We start from the raw sequence: 21253 nt of genomic DNA on the forward strand, positions 1-21253 counted from the left end.
TTCTGTACATTCAGGTTGTCAGCTGACTTCATTTTATTGCCCCATAACGTTGTTGAGTCTCGACCTGACCAACTGAAACAACCCCAGATCATAACGCTGCTTCCAGAGGCTTGTACGGTGGCCGCTACGCATGATGGGTGCATCGCTTCATGTGCTTCCCTTCTTACCCTGACACACCCTTCACTCAAGAATAGGCTAAATCTGCACTTATCAAACCATCATGACCTTTTTCCGTCGCTCCAGAGTCCAATCTTTATTCTCTCTAACAAACTGAAGCCTTTTCTCCTGATTAGTCTCACTAACAAGTGGTTTTCTTATGGCCACACAGATGTTTAAATACCAACCCTGAGAGTTCTCATTGCATTGTGAGTGTGGAAACGCTCTTAATTTCACTATTAAACACAACAGTGAGGTCTACTGTTGATATTTTTGACGATTCAACTTCAAGCATTTAAGTGATCTCTGATCATGGTCAGTCAGGATCTTTTTCCATGAAGTTGATGGTTCACCACTATCCTTCCAGGTTTTAAGAATGTGTTGGACAATTCTTAATCCAATTCCAGTCATTTCAGCAATCTTCTTAGTTGTTTTCTTTGCTTGATGGGGGCCAATAATTTGACCTTCTGAAACAAAAGTAACACCTTTTCCATGAGCATGGGATACAGTTTCCGACATGTTTGTTTAAGAAATGAGAAGCTACTCACTGCATCAGTTGAGGTTAAAAGAACTGTTGACAGCTGAAACACAATAATCACTGCAGTAATTATCCAATCAAAAGCTCTTATGTATTTGCTTATTTAAATCCAAATGCCGCATTTTATTTTTTGGTCAGGCAGTGTGTAATTCCAATTAAGTCCATGACACTTCCTGGTAGTAATTACAAAATGTGGAAAAATTCAAGGGAGGTGAATATTTACGCAAGCACTTTGTGACACTGAACAAGACCATTTCATTACCTGAACATGTAGCAGGATTTAATGGGCTCCTGTTATAAAGCCTGGACTTAACCAGAAAGCACTACAAGTTGAAAAAATGAGCTTGCATGGTTTGAAAGATATAGAATGAACTTATTTATGAAATCACTTTCTTTTAAATTTGAATTGTGTTTGTTATGTTTATAACGTCTTTTATCCTTCCTCTTAGCTAGGACGACAGCAGAATCTAATGTTTACCTTGTCTTCTCTCTACAGCCTTTACATAAATGTACATACAATTTCCATTAAATAAACAAGGTAACACTTTATATTAAGCTGTCCGATTTGTCCTTTGTAAGAATATGTTGTAAAAACAATGGTCCAAGAAGTGAAAGTTCACAGAAACATAAATGAAAAAGAAAAGTTTTTAATTGCTTATTGCAAAATAAGTTCATATTTACAAAAACAAAACATTGCTTAAATCCTAGACTATTGCTCAGCATATACTGACTCAATCATTTGCACAGCAAATTAAATTAATTACTGAATAAATTACATTACCACTTAATATAAAGTGTAACCATAAATCTATTTAAGCCTGCCTGTAAAGTGAAAAAGCATGCCTGAGTCAGACTGTTTGCTTGTGACAGTATTTGAGTACTGATGCAATGATGAGGCATGTTAATGGACTGTTATTTCTCAGAAGTGATTATGTTTGCGCACCATCAACTGTGAGCGTCTAATTAACCTGCAAGGTACATGACGTAAAAGACTGAGCTGACTGCGTCGATTTTTCCTAAAAGCATTTGAAATTACAGGGTGAGCATCACATTAAACATAATACACATGATAATGATTAATTATTCGATACTTTGGGAGGTTAATTTACCAGGATGCATTTTAAAGCTAAATGGCGTTGAGATTTATCTCTGTGGTAATTTACCATAGAAAGAAGCGTTAGCATGTCAGAAAACTTGGTAACCCATGGTACCTTACTGTTCATTGGGCCTTCGTAATACGTTCATAAGTGATGCATAAATCTTTTTTTTTTCTTTTGTATAAATGAATGCTGGAGGAAGATTTATGTAAGGCTTATGTCAAAATTGGTGATGTGACATTCTTTAATGCAGTTATGCGACTGTTAAAGATTTAGAAAAACATTCAGGGAATTAGTTATGGTTTCGTTAAGTTGAGGTGTCAAAATATACATCATTGGCAGGAAAACCATAAATATAGTTCCCTGAAATGAGAAACATTTTATTAACTTTCCAATCTCGCGTAGGCTATCTTCCTGCAAATATCATGTCGAATAAGGAGCCAGATGAACACACTCGGTGGTATAAACAGTCAGTCTGACTAAATATGTTGCTAGATAAGTGTGATTTTCCCGCACAGTGAATTTTACACTTGTTGGTTCGTCATAGTGAAATAGACTTCAGGTCAGAATGAACTCTTTAAATGCCGTTTTCTCTTTTCAGTTTTGGGGGTAATTGGATTTTAAAAATCTTATAAGCTTTACTTTTGGTTGAGATGCAAAAAGAGAAACATATTAAAGTTCAGGAAAGCCTATGGTTTTAGGAACGATTTATAGTGGAAAATGACTTATTTCTCAAATATTGCGTTCACTCTCCCTCTGCTTTAGCAGCCTATAATGGTTGTGTGGAATCAATTCCCAGAACGGATCCTTAAGTGGAAAATTAAGCCGTGGAAGGTATCGTTAATCAATTTAGAAAAGAAGAAATGTCACTTTTCAAATTAGATGAAAGTTTAAAAAAAAAAAGAGAGAGAGAGATCCAGTTACAGAACACTGTGGACTAGATCTGCACAGAAGCAGCAGGCAGTAGGGAATCTGGAACAGCACAGAGTAGGAGGTGGCTTGGAGCAGGAAGAGCGATGTGATATCAGGAGTTTTTCCACTCCAGTGTGCAGTGGTGGTGGTGGTGTTACTTTGCAGTGAGTTTCTGCTGGATAAGTTTATACTTATGGAGCTCCTCCTGAGACACAGACGGCTGCAGGATGTCCAGAGCTCGGCTGAAGTCTTCGGCATACAGCGTGAGTGTAGCGTCCTCTGACTCCAGACCTGGGACGCGAAGAGAAAGCAGGAATAAGAAGAGAGAGAATGGGTGGCACGATGATGTAGTAGTTAGCACTATCGCCTCACAGCAAGAAGGTTCTGAGTTCAAGCCCAGTGGCTGGCGAGGGCCTTTCTGTGCGGAGTTTGCATGTTCTCCCCGTGTCTGCGTGGGTTTCCTCCGGGTGCTCCGGTTTCCCCCCACAATCCAAAGACATGCAGGTTAGGTTAACTGGTGACTCTAAATTGACCGTAGGTGTGAATGTGAGTGTAAATGGTTGTTTGTCTCTGTGTGTCAGCCCTGCGATGACCTGGCGACTTGTCCAGGGTGTACCCCGCCTCTCGCCCATAGTTAGCTGGGATAGGCTCCAGCTTGCCCGCGACCCTGCACAGGATAAGCGGTTACAGATAACGGATGGATGGGACAGAGAATGAATCAGGAAAGTGAGGAAAAAGACTAAATGGACGAGGAGCCGAGAAAGAAAAGGACACTCTACTGCCTGCAACAGACTGGTATTGATTTTTTTGGCGGTTTCCATTAAGTTTAAACATAAGCAAAGAGGACATTTTAGTCCTTCCGAAGGATACTTCATAAATAAGTGTGCATTTCACAGCGATACAGTTAAAACAATATGTAATGTTATGAAAAAAAAAAAGAATAATCAGGTGAAGATGGGTATCTCCATTAATCTTGATATAACATCAGCTGATAAGGAGAGGAGAAAATGGAGAGCCGCAACATTTAACATACCGGACATCCTCACTTCACCTCTTCTGACGAAATCTACATGGATGGCGTGAACTGACCTTTGAATTGACATTTTCATTTAATGCTACACAACTGGTCAATCAAGAAAATATTTTCAGGATGATCAGGATGCATTTTAGAGAATTCCTCTGTTTAGTCCATCAACAAACAAGTGTAAACTCAGCTGAAAGTGACTGCTCACTCCAGTAATCACATGAGAGATATATATAATACAGTGTGCCAAAGGCAAAATGAAATGAGAAAACGTGTGTTATTCCTTCTAATGAGTGACAATCTCTAGTGCTGATGGTGTGATTTTGACTGATTATAAAATTGCTTTAAAGGAATTGAACATGTGCACACTGAATGCTCTTCATTGCCTGTAATGGATCTAAAATGCTAAAAATCAATGAATAATACAGAACCTTCAGTGATGTGCAAAATCTTCCTCTTAATAGCAGACATCATGGCGTCACAGCAGAGTGCGTAGAGATCGGCTCCTGTGAGCTGAAGTGGACAGTGTTCCACTATTTCTGACAGGCTCACACTGGGATCCACCTTAAACCTGAGAAACACACACACACACACACACACACACACACACACACACACACACACACACACACACACAGCATTCACAAACTTTGTGATATAGAAGGACAACTGTATTTAAGGTGTTGTAAAACTTTCTAAAATGTAAAGGGTATTTTCAGTAGAATGAATATCAAAATTTACAATCAGGATAAGTCACATTTTCTTCCATAAACTGGTGAGTTTCAAGGAACAGCACTAGCTTAAAGGTCCCATGGCATGAAATTTTCACTTTCTGAGGTTTAACAACGTTAAAATGAGTTCCTCTGACCTTCTTAAGTCACCCCAGTGGCTAGAAATTTCATAATGTGTAAACCAAACTATGCCCAATATTTGAGAATGGCGCGTCAAAACGGCGCGTTGAGAAGCTCTTCCCTTGCCGACGTCAGCAAGGGAGATGATCCCCACGCCCCCCCCTCTGGATTCCCACCCACTGTATGGATTGCCCGCCCAGCTCAAAAGTTGCAACCAAACATGGAAGTTGCGCTGTACATGGATGTGACAACACAGAAAAGAGTCTGTTTTTACTGCCGACGGGAGAGCCCCTGAAGACGCAGTGGCTTAATTTTATTTACTCCAATAATACGCCGTCGAGTCTACCTAAGACGGTGTATGTTTGTCGGAAGCATTTTCCTGAGGAATGTTTCCACAACTTGGGACAGTACAGGGCAGGTTTTGCACATCAACTGTCACTGAAGCCTGGGTCCGTACCAAGCATCCCTGCCGCATCAGCCACAAACAGCAAACAAGTAAGTGTATAACTGTTAAGTCGTTTTGCCGTGTTTTAAAATCGGTGCGTTAGCCTTGCAATGGCTACATTAGCTGTGCAGCTAACCGGTTCCTGCAGTTAGTCAGGTACTCTGCGCTACAAAACCAAAAAGCATGCAGCATGCTCTGTTAAACTGAGTTTAGTCTGGAAATTGACTGTAACTTATGAGCTTATGTTTTGCCGTGTTTTAAAATCGGTGCCACGTTAGCCTTGCAATGGCTACATTAGCTGTGCAGCTAACCGCTTCCTGCAGTTAGCCAGGTACTCTGCGCTACAAAACCAAAAAGCATGCAGCACGCTCTGTTATAATAGCCAATCAAAACAGTTTTTACAAAGACACCCACATTCTTTTTTTTAAGTCACTCGTTCATTTTATTTGTTTGTTTGTTCAGTAAAAACCCAAACATTTGTTGAATTTATTTTATTTCCTCGCGTCGCACCTTAATGACGTCAGCGCACGGTATTTTTCCCTTCGCGGTTTGTTCCTTCTCTCTCACCATAGTAAGACACCCACATCCGCTTGTTCTGACCCACTGGAGGTAGCGGCACAGTGCTGTTAGCCAATCAGAGGTAACACGTTTACATGTCATGAATATTAATGATAAGACCCGCCCCCACCCTCTACCCTTCCCCGCCTCCTGCTTCTCATTAGCAAAACGACGCACTGGGAAAAGCGCTGAAATGGGGCTTTCTCCCAGGAGGCTATATCTCCGTGCCGAGGGTTCATTTCGAGAAAGGCTGCAGATATAACATCCGGAAACCTCCACGAGCCCGTTTAAAGCATCAACAAACCACCATGCCATGGGACCTTTAAATTTTTTAAAATGAATTTCATCGAGATTAGATCTGTTAGGAGGATTCTGAATGCCTTAAAAATCCTAGCAATTAAGATAATGCTGTGATAACGGAGTTTTACCTTTGCCTGTTTTTTTTTTTTAACTGCAGTGCTCACAAGTTTTAGAAAGTGTTAAATGAAAATCCTTGTTCAGAACTCAAAATATAATTCGGGGCGCTTTGGACTGAAAAATAAAATAAACCACCAACTTTTTTTTTAAAATCATTATTCATTAGATTTTTTGTTGCTGTTGTTGCTGCATAAACTGTAATAAATTGTTTATGAAAAATTGAAAAGCACTGTTTATTTAAGAGAACTCAAGGATTAGTTTTAAATCAGTTCTTTCAATAGGACACAAGATATAAAGCAAATTTTTCGGGACATCATGCTTTCTGGGTGTGCATCAAAACTAGCAGAAACGGGGGGGGGGGGGGGGGGGGGGGGCGCGAACTGGCAGTTGTTTATGGCAGAAACGGAAAGAAGAACTGCTGGTCTGCTGGACCCAGAAGCAGCTGATGTGGACGCTGCATATGCTGCCTACTGTAAAGTCCTCCTAAGGGCAGCAAAGCACAACATCCCGCGTGGCTACAACAAGAACTACATCCCGGGCTGGGATGAGGAGCGCAGCTGCCTGCTGCGCCAACACCAGCAGGCGAACTCCAGGGAAGAAATGGACGCAACAGCAACAACCTTACTGCAGAAGCTGGATGACACCAGAAGGACTAGGTGGACTGAAGTAGTGGAATCTATCGACTTCACCTACTCTAGCTGGAAGGCGTGGCAGACCATCAACCTGCTCTCAGGGAGAAAAACAACACCCCGCAGGTGTCAAGTGACAGCAGACGTCATTGCTTCCCAGCTCCTGAAAAATGGCCACTTCCCAGATGCAGACAAAAACTTCACACGACTGATCTCATGTGAGGTATCGTCTCTCTCCAGGGCAGCCAGCATCGATGCCAACCTCTCAGGAGACTTCACAGCAGCCGAAGTAAGTGCAGCAATTAACAAACTGAAGCCGGGCAAGTCACCAGGTCGAGACAATATCCACCCAGAGTTTGTCATACACCAAAGTGAAAAAACATCTTGCTGGCTATGCTCGTTCTTCTCAGCATGATTCCGGAGGTCCAAGCTTCCAAAGACCTGGCACTGTGCTTCTGTCATAGCCTTGCCAAAGCCGAACAAACCCGCTGAAGATTCCTTAGTCCTACAGGCCCATCTCTCTGCTCTGTGTCCCATATAAGATCCTGGAGAGGCTGATTCACAGCCGCATTGAGCCAGTGGTGGGCCCACAACTCCCACTGGAACAAGCTGGCTTCCGCCGAGGCAGGTCAACAGTGGATCAGGTAACCCTACTCACTCAGGACATCAAAGACAGCTTTCAGGATAACGAGAAAGCTGGATTAGTATTCCTGGACCTGACAGCCACCTATGACACCGTGTGGCACTGTGGGCTACATCTGAAACTGTTGAGGACAATCCCGGACTGGCACATGGTGAGGTTCATCATGGAGATGCTATCGAACTGTAGCTTTATCCTACAGACCAGCGATGGCCAGACCAGCAGGCTCCAAAGACTGAAGAACGGTGTCCCGCAAGGCTCTGCCCTCTCACCAATGTTGTTCAACATCTACATTCACGACCTGCCGGATACAATATCTACCAAGTATGGCTATGCGGACGATTTGGCCATCATGCTTTGACGCCCAACATGGAAGGCGATGGAAGATGGTCTCAGCAGAGACATGGGCATCCTGGCAGACTACCTCCAGAAGTGGCACCTTCAGCTCAGTGTGGGCAAGACAGTGTCTGCAGCATACCGCCTCAACAATCGGGAAGCAAGAAGGGAACTGGACGTGTATGTTGGCAACAACCGCCTGGAGTTCCAGCAAGCCCCCAAGTACCTTGGTGTACACTTGGATCGGACACTGTCCTATAAGCAACACCTGGATGAAGTGAAGGCCAAGGTAACAGCAAGGGTCTCGCTCATCCGCCATCTGGCGGGTTCGACTTGGGGAGCTTCCCCCCAGACCCTTCGCATATCCACGCAAGCCCTTGTCCTACCCGTAGCCGAATACTGTGCCCCTGCCTGGAGCAGAAGTCCACACGTGAACAAGGTAGATACTGCTATCAACAGTGCCCTCCGGATAGTAACCGGTTGTCTGAAACCCACCCGTGTCCCACCTGCCAGTCCTTGCTGGAATCGCCCCGGCCAGTCTCCGACGGGATGCAGCTACCCTCACCCTGGCAAGAAAAGCCCGGAAGTACAACTGGCACATCCTGCACAAAGCCACAATAACACCAGCTCCACCAGGCAGGCTCAAGTCTCGCCATCCCTACAACAAGATAGCACAAGAAATGCTATAGTCTATCCCTGAGCACTTGTCCAGAGACACCTGGCTGGCAGCATCCTGGAAACAGACGTGGGAGATGGCTGGGCCCTCCCACATCCAACGATACATCAGGGACCCAGGAGGTGGTGGAAAAGGAGAAGACTTGCCACACCACCTGTGGACCTCACTGAACCATCTACACACTGGGGTCGGCCGCTTCAAGTCATTCTCTGAAGAAGTGGGGCCTATCGGACAGTGCGGCATGTGAGTGTGGTGAACCTGAACAGACTGCCGAGCACATAATCACCGGCTGCCCTCTATACAGCCCACCCTCAGAAGCTGGCCTCTTCGACTTAGGACCAGAGCCGAAAGTGTGGCTGCACGACACCGAGTTGGCCATCTGATGATATACAAAAAAGAGAGAGAGAGCAGAAATGGGGGAAAGGTCTGGAATTTTACACTCAGCCATTTTCAGAGAAAAATTTTGGCACATCCCTATTTATAAATCTTTTATGTATAATTTGGCACAAATGATCCATTTTCTAGCTGCAAAAATCTGCCAATTGTTTTTATGGGAAGTGTGTTTGGCTTGTAACTTTGCTTGCCAAGCCAACTTTAAGCTGAACTGACAGCCAACTATAATGGTGTAATGTTAGCAAGAATGTATACATTTGATAAAGAAGACTTGAGACGGGGGAGACTTGGGACAGTTTGTATTCTCATAGATTATTTTCAACCAATCAGATGTTAGATGTTGCCCCTTTGAGTAACCTACTTCCTTTGGAGCTACGAAGACGGACACTGCAGTAAGGTCTGTGCAGTTCAATATTTTTGTCAGGATTTTTTTTTAGGAAATAAAGTATGCAGCCTAGAGTTACCATATATAGTATTATTTATTAAACTTAAATTCTGGGGAAAAACCATTTAAAGATTTTTTGTTTGTTTGTTTCAAAATGGCCAGATGGGGAGAGTTGGGACAGTTTATGTTCCAGATATTTTTTCTTGTGGTTTACAAATATAAAATTGTTTAAAATGTTTGTTAAAAATGTGGGCATATCCCTGCATGAGGATTAAACTTATTTCATTCCTTCTTGAGAATGGAACTGTTTTGTCGAGTCAGGTTTTGGGTAAACTGACAGTTTTCTCTTGCTGTACCAGCATTGTGTGTTCAGACAGTTCGTATGTTACAAGTTTTGATAATAAATAAAAATTAAACATGTAGGCCTGGGTATTTTATTTTTGTTCCATGTCTCCCCACTATGTCCCAAGTCTCCCAACATAATGTCCCATGTCTCCTTGAAAACAAACAAACAAAACAAAAAACAGAAAAAGTGACACCTGAAGGCCAGTATATGTGACAAGCTGAGAAATTAATGTTGTGGTAAGAGGGTATAGTAAATACTCTCTAATGCAATACGAATGTGACACTGCCTGCAAAGAATTTCACACAATCTCGTCTTCTTCCGCTTTATCCGGGGCCGGGTCGCGTAGGCAGCAGTCTAAGCATGGAAGCCCAAACTTCCCTTTCCCCAGACACCTCGGCCAGCTCCTTGGGAAGAACACCAAGGCATTCCCAGGCCAGCCGAGAGACATAGTCCCTCCAGCGTGTCCTGGGTCTTCCCCGGGGCCTCCTCCCGGGGGGACATGCCTGGAACACCTCCCCAGGGAGGTGTCCAGGAGGCATCCGAAAAAGATGCCCAAGCCACCTCAGCTGATTCCTCTCGATGTGGAGGAGCAGCGGCTCTACTCCGAGCTCCTCCCGAGCGACTGTGCTTCTCACCCTAAGGGAGCGCCCAGCCACCCTGCAAAGGAAACTCATTTCGGCCGCTTGTATCCGTGATCTTGTTCTTTCGGTCATTACCCAAAGCTCATGACCATAGGTGAGAGTCGGAACGTAGATCGACCGGTAAATTGAGAGCTTCGCCTTTTGGCTCAGCTCCTTCTTCACCACGACGGACCAGTAAAGCGACCGCATCACTGCGGAGGCTGCACCGATCCACCTGTCGATCTCACGCTCCATCCTTCCCTCACTCGTGAACAAGATCCCAAGATACTTAAACTCCTCCACTTGAGGCAGGACTTCTCCACCAACCTGGAGAGGGCAAGCCACCCTTTTCCGGTTGAGAACCATAGCCTCGGACTTGGAGGTGCTGATTCTCATCCCAGCCGCTTCACACTCGACTGCAAACCGCCCCAGTGCATGCTGAAGGTCCTGGTTTGAAGAAGCCAACAGGACAACATCATCTGCAAAAAGCAGAGATGAAATCCTGTGGTTCCCAAACAGGATTCCTTCCGGCCCCTGGCTGCGCCTAGAAATTCTGTCCATAAAAATTATGAACAGAACCGGTGACAAAGGGCAGCCCTGCTGGAGTCCAACATGCACTGGGAACATATCTGACTTACTGCCGGCAATGCGAACCAGACTCCTGCTCCGTTCGTACAGGGACCGGACAGCCCTTAGCAAAGAGCCCCAAACCCCATACTCCCAAAGCACCCCCCACAGAATACCACGGGGGACACGGTCGAATGCCTTCTCCAGATCCACAAAGCACATGTGGACTGGTTGGGCAAACTCCCATGAACCCTCGAGCACCCTATGAAGGGTATAGAGCTGGTCCAGTGTTCCGCGACCAGGACGAAAACCGCATTGTTCCTCCTGGATCCAAGGTTCGACTATTGGTCGAATTCTCCTCTCCAGTACCCTGGAGTAAACCTTCCCTGGGAGGCTGAGAAGTGTGATTCCCCTATAATTGGAGCACACTCTCCGGTCCCCTTTCTTAAAAAGAGGGACCACCACCCCAGTCTGCCACTCCAGAGGCACTGTCCCCGACCGCCACGCGATGTTGCAGAGGCGTGTCAACCAAGACAGCCCCACAACATCCAGAGACTTGAGATACTCAGGGCAGATCTCATCCACCCCCGGTGCCTTGCCACCGAGGAGCTTGCAAACCACCTCAGTGACTTCAGCTTGGGTAATGGACGAGTCCACCTCTGAGTCATCAGCCTCAGTCTCCTCAATGGAAGACATGACGGTGGGATTGAGGAGATCCTCAAAGTATTCCTTCCACCGCCCGACAATGTCCCCAGTCGAGGTCAACAGCTCCCCACCCGCACTGTAAACAGTGTTGGCAGAGGACTGCTTCCCCCTTCTGAGGCGCCGGACGGTTTGCCAGAATTTCTTCGAGGCCGACCGATAGTCCTTCTCCATGGCCTCCCCAAACTCCTCCCAGTTCCGAGTTTTTGCCTCCGCAACTGCCCGAGCTGCGGCACGCCTGGCCTGCCGATACCCGTCAGCTGCCTCAGGAGTCCCGGAGGTCAACATGGCCCGATAGGACTCCTTCTTCAACTCGACGGCATCCCTTACTTCTGGTGTCTACCACCGGGTTCGGGGATTGCCGCCACGACAGGCACCGGAGACCTTGCGGCCACAGCTCCGAACAGCTGCGTCCACAATGGAGGTAGAGAACATGGTCCACTCAGACTCAATGTCCCCCACCTCCCTCGGAAGCTGGGAAAAGCTCTCCCGGAGGTGGGAGTTAAAGACCCTCCCGACAGAGTGCTCGGCCAGACGTTCCCAGCAGACCCTCACCATACGTTTGGGCCTGCCAGGTCTGTCCAGCTTCCTCCTCTGCCAGCGGATCCAACTCACCACCAGGTGGTGATCAGTTGACAGCTCAGCCCCTCTCTTCACCCGAGTGTCCAAGACATGGGGCCGGAGATCAGATGAAACGACAACAAAGTCTATCATCGACCTCCGACCTAAGGTGTCCTGGTGCCACGTGCACTTATGGACACCCCTATGCTCGAACATGGTGTTTGTTATGGACAAACCGTGACTAGCACAGAAGTCCAATAACAAAACACCACTCGGGTTTAGATCGGGGAGGCCGTTCCTCCCATCCACGCCCCTCCAAGTGTCACTGTCGTCGCCCACGTGAGCATTGAAGTCCCCCAGTAGCGCAATGGAGTCCCCAGTCTGAGCACCCCTCAGTACCTCTCCCAGGGACTCCAAGAAGGCCGGATACTCTATACTGCTATTCGGCCCGTAGGCACAAACAACAGCAAGAGCCCTCTCCCCAATCCGAAGGCGCAGAGAGGCGACCCTCTCGTTCACTGGGGTAAACTCCAACACATGGCGGCTGAGCTGGGGAGCTATAAGCAAGCCCACACCAGCCTGCCGCTGCTCACCATGGGCGACTCCAGAGAAGTGGAGAGCTGTGCATGGAGGTGAGCCCGACTATCTCTAGCCGGTACCTCTCAACCTCCCGCACAAGCTCAGGCTCTTTTCCCCCCAGCGAAGTGACATTCCATGTCCCAACAGCTAGCCGCTGTGTCCGGGGATCAGGTCGTCGAGGCCCCTGCCTTCGACTGCCGCCCAGTCCACACTTCAACAGTCCCCTACTGCTACCTCTGTGGGTGGTGAACCCACAGGAGGTCGGGCCCACGTCACCTCTTCGGGCTGAGCCCGGCCGGGCCCCATGGGCAAAGGCTCGGTCACCAACCGCTCGCATATGAGCCCCAACCCCGGGCCTGGCTCCAGGGTGGGGCCCCGGCTGCGCCATACTGGGCGACATCACGGTCCTCGATTGTTTCTCCATAAGGGTTTTGGTGAACTGCTCTTGGTCTGGCCTGTCACCTAGGACCCGTCTGCCTTGGGAAACCCTGACAGGGGCATAATGCCCCCGACAACATAGCTCCTAGGATCATTCAAGCACACAAACCCCTCCACCACAATAAGGTGGCAGTTCTAGGAGGGGTTCACATAATCTACAAAAGATTAAAACTTGTCCCAAGTCTCCCTGCTCTCCCCATTGGCCAACAAATTTCTACATCCAGTGCAAACTGCTCATCATTCAACTCCCTCGAGAGCTTATTTAGTCCTGTTGGCTCAGTTGACACTAAATACACACAAGAACTTAATTATCTTAAACTATGGATTGCACTTTACTCAATATTACATCACAGTCTTGCTGAATTCTCAAATCTGATTGATGAGAAGGTGCTGATTATTTTTCTTGAACAGCATAGCTGGGAAAGTAATGCCGGTTGCAAGGCAAATCCCAGAAATCCCAAATGCATGAATGTTCAGAGACTTAGATGGCAGATGCTCCACACACACTAATAACGAGATTAAAAACTGTGCTCTTATTCAACAAAGTATACAGCTAACGGTTGCTATTTTGAAGTCGTCTGTGGGAAGAGGTTTATGTAACATGTATTGAAGGAGTCTCCAGTATCAGCGCTTCGTAGCTGTCAGGAAGTTCTCCAACACCAGAAAGTCTTCAGGGTTTTTGCAGTTTCTTAGTTACATGACAAGTGTGTTTTTCTTATTAATTTCAAGAGAAAAAGTGAAGCAGGTTAGAAATTGTATTAACTTGACTTTTGGATGTTCAATAATATTAAATGTAGCTATAAATGGACTTTTAAAAACTGTCACTCTAATAAATAAAAATGTAATCACTGGGAAATTGCTGTGGTATAAAAAATAAAAAAAAACATTTCGAAACCCACCGTTAATTAGAAAATAATCCACTTCAGGATAGTAACTTCAACTCTGCTTTGTGTCAGGCCACATCATGCCAGCCTGTCTTTATTCCCTTATAATTTTATTAAACCTTATTCCTATTATAACGTATAACCATATTCCTTATTTATACACAACATCTGCAACGCAAAATCAATCTGTTGTCACTTTTTAAATTTAAATAGAACTCCAAAAATTGCATTGTGTGTGACTCAAAGCGTGACTCACTTTCGCAGTATAGCCTTGAGCACTTGCAGCTGTGATTCCTTGTCTTCATTAATGCCAACGTACACTAATTTATCAAATCTATAAGAGAAAGAACAAAAGCACAGACTCAATATGTGACCAGGAGCAAGAATTCCATGTGTAAGGACCTGCTATAGAAGCTTCTGGTCAGTTTTTACCTGCCGGGCCTGAGCAACGACTGGTCGAGTAAGTCTGGCCGGTTGGTTGCTCCAATCACAAAGACGTCACTTGATGAATGCAGGCCATCAAGTTCAGCTAAGAGCTGCGACACGACCCTACCAGAAAGCACAACATGTCATTACAGCCCTCAGGGGACACGTGTCATCTCTGATACTTTTCACAGAAATCCATCAGCTCAGATTGGATTACTTTCTCCAACCCTGTGGCCATCATATAAATCATGTAAATGATCTGAGTAAAGCATTCATCCTTCCATCCATCCATTATCTGTAGCCACTTATCCTGTGCATGGTCGTGGGTAAACTGGAGCCTATCCCAGCTGACTATGGGCGAGAGGCGGGGTACACCCTGGACAAGTCGCCAGGTCATCACAGGGCTGACAACCATTCACACTCACACCTACGGTCAATTTAGGGCCACCAATTAGCCTAACCTGCATGTCTTTGGACTGTGGGGGAAACCGGAGCACCCGGAGGAAACCCACGCAGACACGGGTACAACATGCAAACTCCACACAGAAAGGCCCCCGTCAGCCACTGGGCTTGAACCCAGAACCTTCTTGCTGTGATGCGACAGCACTAACCACTACACTACCGTGCCGCCCAGTAAAGCATTCATTAAGCCTTTAATCCTGAACCCAGATTTCAATAGGAGCCGCTTTGTGACCATGCCTGCTGTAACAAGCCATATGAATATAACGGACATAACTTAATCTGTTGAGTGGAAATGCCCTGGAGGGTGTGTGTTGTTTGGTGCATTAGTATGATGTGCTTCAAGAAACAGACCTGTCCATCACCCCTCCTGAGTCTCCGCTGCGGCCTCGGGTAGGAGCCAAAGAGTCCAACTCATCGAAGAAGATAATACAAGGAGCTGCAGTCCTAGCTTTGGAAAACACTTAGACATTGAGGAGAAAAAAAAAGTGTTTTATTTACTTTTATGTTTTCTTTCCTTGTAGTTTAAACTTCTTTTTAATCCATGATTAATGATTCAGTTTATTTAAGGATTGCATCTCACGTGATGCCACACAAACTGTATTGCTTACTTGAGATGAAACTTAAAGGGGTAGTTTGTAATTTTTAGAGCCCTCTGCTGTCTGCAAGTGAATTGCAATTGCAAAGAAAATACTGATAAGCCCCTTCTCCTTCATTCTAACTGACCCCAATCCCTCTGTTGAAATTACTTAGGGGTTGTCAATTCTCCTTTAAGGACAAAGATGAAACTAATTTCAAGGCCAGAAAAATCTAAATGAAAGTTTGAAGTTTAAAAACTACATGTCACAACACTGATCACAGTTTTTCTTTCTTTCTTCTTTAAATATGATTATTAATTGTCTAGAAGTACCTTTAAAATATTACAAACTGCACCTTTAATCAAAATGAACTAAGGTATTCAGAAAACATTTGTATTTGATTCTCACCCTCTCTGATGTTTTCCTCACTCTGGCCAACATACATGTTAATGAGCTCTGGACCTTTGACACTGGAATCAAAAGCAAACTAGGTTAAGTGACACCGTGAAGCACCAAAGCAACCAATAATGAGAGAGAGAGTAGTCTAAAGCATCAATGTTCAGAAGGAAAATCCCAACCTGAGGAAGGTCATAGAGCACTCCGTGGCCACAGCTTTGGCCAGCAGTGTCTTGCCAGTGCCTGGAGGCCCATAGAGCAGCAGGCCAGAGCGCCTCAGGCCCAGTGAGAGCAGCTCTGGATGTTCCAGAGGGAGCTGGATGGTGTCCAGGATCTCTTTCTTGACCTGCTGCAGACCGCCCACGTCCTGCCACTTCACTAATGGGATCTAACATTCACAAAAGGGAAAGGTAAATCCTGACTTATAAATCTAGAGAGAATGAACAGCATGATTCATGTTCCTCTAGGAACAACTTACACAGGAATTACATGAAGACGCCACATAACCAGATTCAAAAAACCGTGCTGAAAAATTGTTGATATGGTGAGAAATTTACAGTATGAGTCAATAATTTCAACAAACCTTCTAATTCAATGTTTTTCTCCTTTATTTTTATTAATTAAAAGACACTTCATGTCAAAAAGTAATGATGAATGTCGTTTCTCTTTACTTAGTTGAGCGGTTCTTGACACAATATGGACTACTGCAGTTGTGGAATAGGGCTGTTTACTGTAGTTTTATTATTTACTATTTGATCTCAATCACTTTAAAGGTAGACTGCCTTTCAGATTTTTCAGATGTCTCATCTCATTCTCTCTAGCCGCTTTATCCTGTTCTACAGGGTCGCAGGCAAGCTGGAGCCTATCCCAGCTGACTACAGGTGAAAGGCGGGGTACACCCTGGACAAGTCACCAGGTCATCACAGGGCTGACACATAGACACAGACAACCATTCACACCTACGCTCAATTTAGAGTCACCAGTTAACCTAACCTGCATGTCTTTGGACTGTGAATGAAACCGAAGCACCCGGAGGAAACCCACGCGGACACGGGGAGAACATGCAAACTCCACACAGAAAGGCTCTCGCCGGCCACGGGGCTCGAACCCGGACCTTCTTGCTGTGAGGTGACAGCGCTAACCACTACACCACCGTGCCGCACTTTTTCAGATGTAGGTCATAAAAAGAATTTTCCCCGACACCCAATTATTTTTGTTTAGTGGACCAGAAGCTACTGAATTCGAATCACAGACTTCCAATTTTATTAAATAGAAAAATTAATGAATTTAGAACCATGTGGCCCTAAATTCTCCGCTATTTTTTCCTGCTTCACCATGACCCAATTCAAGATACTATGTCATGCATCACGTGATGGGCTTTCCCCGTTCACACAAGGCATCGTGGGATATAAATTTGAAACAGGAGAGAACAATGGAGGACGCGAGTGTGCGAATGAAATGTGAAAGACCGACTACAGTAATGGAAAGCGAGAAGAAAAGATATTATGATGTGAAGGAAAGGAAACGGAGGACCAAACTAATAAATATCGGCAGTCAGCGAGCACCTCGGTGTGATCAGCTGTTCACTTAGCGACAGAATGATGCAACTGTCAATGTACGGTCAAGGTAAACCTGTAGATGGCAGTAATGCAACACTGTGGATACCAGCTGCCATAAAACCCAAAAGAAGAAGAAGGTAAACCTGCGCATGCCCACACGGACTTCCTCTGTCTGTGCAAAGCGAGCGATTTCATGTACATTATTTGCTTGAGAATCCCCTTAAATTAAATAACTCCCCAGACACAAAATTTTGTGAGATATTACAGAAATGATCATAAATCACAATGACCAAATTTCAGAGGGAACTAAATTTCACAGATTTCATGAAATCGAAAGGCCGTCTAGCTTTAAGAAGGTTAAGATAATGCCAATAGTGTGTAAAGCGTCATCAAGGTAAACGCTGGCTACTTTGAAGAATATAAAATATGAAACATTGGGGTTTTTTTCACACTTTTTTTGTTTACCATATAATTCCAGGACGGCACGGTGGTGTGGTGGTTAGCGCTGTCGCCTCACAGCAAGAAGGTCCGGGTTCGAGCCCCGTGGCCGGCGAGGGCCTTTCTGTGTGGAGTTTGCATGTTCTCCCCGTGTCCGTGTGGGTTTCCTCCGGGTGCTCCGGTTTCCCCCACAGTCCAAAGACATGCAGGTTAGGTTAACTGGTGACTCTAAATTGACCGTAGGTGTGAATGTGAGTGTGAATGGTTGTCTGTGTCTATGTGTCAGCCCTGTGATGACCTGGTGACTTGTCCAGGGTGTACCCCGCCTTTCGCCCGTAGTCAGCTGGGATAGGCTCCAGCTTGCCTGCGACCCTGTAGAACAGGATAAAGCGGCTAGAGATAATGAGATGAGATATAATTCCAGATGTTATTTCATAGTTTTGATGTGTTATATCTACAGTGTAGAAAATAATCAAAGTACAGAAAAACCTACGAATGAGTAGGCATGTCCAAACTTTTGATGGGTCTCCTAACTATACAGTACCATTGGTAAAAGTCAGTGCTGTGACTACATTTTCAGACATGAAAAAGTCTTCAGGGCCGAGGGCTTTGTGATTTGTGGAGTTACTCTGTAACAAGCTGCGTTTTGGTCTTAATTTCAAGAGAGAGGAAAAAAAAACGAGAGGCTGATGATGGGATGACTGTTTATAGCTGCTATGATTCGTAAGTTGGGCGGCACAGTGGTGTAGTGGTTAGCACTGTCACCTCACAGCAAGAAGGTTCTGGGTTCGAGCCCAGTGGCTGACAGGGGCCTTTCTGTGTGGAGTTTGCATGTTCTCCTCGTGTCTGTGTGGGTTTCCTCCACAGTCCAAAGATATGCAGGTTAGGTTAACTGGCTACTCTAAATTGCCCATAGTTGTGAATGTGTGTGTGTGAATGGTTGAGAGGAGAAAACCTCTATAATAATCCAGTAGAAGGCAACAGGAAACCACTACTCTAATCCTTCACTAGAAACTTTGATGGCTGAAGCCTCAGAGCGGACCTGCCATCATGCTGTGGTAAAAGAGCATTGTGCCTTACTCACACAGCGTATCAGTGAAGATGTCGTGTTTCAACACTACGGCTATATCTAAAAAATGTCCTAAAATTTTGCCCAAGGAAGCGAACACCATTATTGTCTACCTACAAAAAGTAGACAAATTTTCTGCTCAAACAAATTCACAGTGGAATACACCTAATACTAAGAATCAGCCTAAGATAATTAGCAGTGCTAAAACAGCTAAATGTTCAAAGGTCAAAATAACCTGCAGCAGACCTGAGGAGAACATATCCTTAGTACTTTGCTGATACTGTCCTAAATGAGGCCAACCTTTGGTGCGCCGATTGCCTGTGAGTGGACCTCCTGCAGAGCCTCCAACGCTGTGGTGAAGTCAGCACCCATAACGGTCACGCCAAACACACACAGGTCCTCCTCTTCCTGAGCACTGGCCCCATGCGGATAGCTACACAACAAACCAGATGGGTTTTGACATGAACAAAATGTCTCGAACCTCAATCAGTAGGGCTGGTCAGGGTAATGGAAGACTTTACATTTTTATTACAATCTGCCCCTCAAAGACTGAAAAAACATGCAATGAGTCATCTGTACTCAATATGAACAAATATTTGCTGACATATTTCAATTTTAAACTTTAAATCTACAATCACACAGTTTTAGTCGGATTAATAAATAAAAAAAAGCATTACTCTGATAATCTCTACTATAATGATGCACTAAGGGTCAACAATGATGCATGTCATGTTTTTCCATATATGCACAATGCAGGGATGCAAACGGCGCGCCTTTTAGCAGATGCCGCCTTTTTCAGGGCTGAATCGCGCAGATCCGATTTTTTTTTAGGGGGGACGTTGGAGTGTCTGATTATAATTTCATCAAAGTAAATTCTGTATATAAGCAAATGCCATTACAGTCCGTGAAACATAGGAAGTACAAGTATGAGAAGAAAACAGTAAATCAGAAAGCTGCGCAGCTTTTGCGCAAACGTGCGCAGCTTTCTGATTTACTGTTTTCTTCTCATACTTATACTTCCTATGTTTCATGGACTGTAACGGCATTTTCTTATTTAGTAATTTTAATACAGAATTTACTTTGAAATTATAATCAGACACTCCAACGCCCCCCCTAAAAAAAAAAAAATCGGATCTGCGCGATTCAGCCGTGAAAAAGGCGGCATCCGCCAAAAGGCGCGCCGTTTGCATCCCTGACAATGAGCAGAACGGTTTCTGAACCTTTGGGGGGCATTGGCAAAATCTTAAATCCTTATATAATGTAAAATGTGGTCTAAACAAAACAAATACACACATAAATAAAAGATGTACTATTCAAACTATAATAAAGATCATGACCAAGAACATGATCATGTGGAGCTTGAGTGCATTAACAGCATTCCTTCATTTATCCATAGTAACTGCCCGGTCAGGATTGTGGGGATTTAAATTAGGTGACTACAGCGACGGCTACAATTATCGACACCTTGATGATCTTTTGGCCATTGCAAAAGTGGAAAAGACTTTCAATACATAAATTGTGCATGAATGATGACTCAAACTTCCACTGGGAAAAAAAAATGAGTTGATTCCCGATTACTTAGCGTATCAGATCATGTGACACGGTTCCACAATTATCGACACCTCTGTCCACAGTTATCGACATCGTTCCACTATTAGACACCTTTGTCCACAGTTAGACACCTTTGTCCACAGTTATCGACATCCAGATGATTATTTATTAAAAATAAAAAAATAAAATTATTGGTATGTGGTATTAACAAAATATAGGTTTTTATTAAAAATTTGTTTCACATAGATTAATATTTAGTACAAAATATCTTCCATATAAATATATGGATGTCGGTGCTTACGTAAAAGAAAGTAATTCTAATGTTTGTAAACAAATGAACTAATGTTTAACCTGTGTCAGAAAATCTTTTTGTTCCACTTTAAGTATTTTCGTAGATCACAATTTGTTAATCATTCGTTGTTGTTTGTATTAATTTCTAGTTTTGTAGTTTACCAATAAATGTCAACAGGCAATTGATATTATAACCACATGAAAATCCAGGTCAAAGGTCACATGTCACTCCTCGAACCAAAATATAAAATATCTACTGATATTGTAATATGTGGTAGATATTTACAACAAACTGCAAAAAAAATATTTTCTGAATGGAATAGAAAAATCTGAATATTTCAAGCATGTAATTTTTTATATGCTAGGAATTTAATTCCGGTCTAATTCTATTTATTGCAATCAGATTCCGAATACTCTATAAGCATTCCATTCTGTTAGGAATCAGACAAAAATATTATAAATCACAGCACTTTCATTTTTTAAAGTACTTCATCTACTTCAACAATGTCACAAAGATCGATCCATAACAGTTGAAAATGTCACTTAATTCCACAGGGTGTCGATAATGGTGGACACCGGTGAAAGTGATCACTATTATCGACACCTCACGTTTAGATACAAAATAGCGACTGTCAAATGAAAGAGTAAGAAACAAAGTAGGTTTTGACGAGGAGATCATGAAATATTGGTGAATCTGATAAGTAAAACATGTCCATGATCTTTCCACCATGC

At 44.3% G+C, this 21253-nt stretch overlaps 1 protein-coding gene across 1 annotated transcript in view; it reads right to left on the reverse strand.

The window, feature by feature from the left end:
* Nucleotides 1–1395: 1395 nt before the first annotated feature.
* The window catches only part of pex6 (peroxisomal biogenesis factor 6), a 36766-nt gene continuing 16908 nt past the window's right edge, over nt 1396–21253 (reverse strand). Inside the window, exons 10-17 of the mRNA XM_060941505.1 lie at nt 18980–19112; nt 15796–16001; nt 15626–15687; nt 14994–15102; nt 14187–14303; nt 14011–14088; nt 4159–4298; nt 1396–2994 (exon numbers count right to left, since the gene is read on the reverse strand). Coding sequence (XP_060797488.1) covers nt 2858–2994; nt 4159–4298; nt 14011–14088; nt 14187–14303; nt 14994–15102; nt 15626–15687; nt 15796–16001; nt 18980–19112 — 982 coding nt within the window. The 3' untranslated portion in view covers nt 1396–2857. The remainder of the gene's footprint in view (nt 2995–4158; nt 4299–14010; nt 14089–14186; nt 14304–14993; nt 15103–15625; nt 15688–15795; nt 16002–18979; nt 19113–21253) is intronic.

The sequence above is a fragment of the Neoarius graeffei genome, chromosome 15 (genome assembly GCF_027579695.1).
Source record: "Neoarius graeffei isolate fNeoGra1 chromosome 15, fNeoGra1.pri, whole genome shotgun sequence".
Classification (NCBI taxonomy): domain Eukaryota; kingdom Metazoa; phylum Chordata; class Actinopteri; order Siluriformes; family Ariidae; genus Neoarius; species Neoarius graeffei.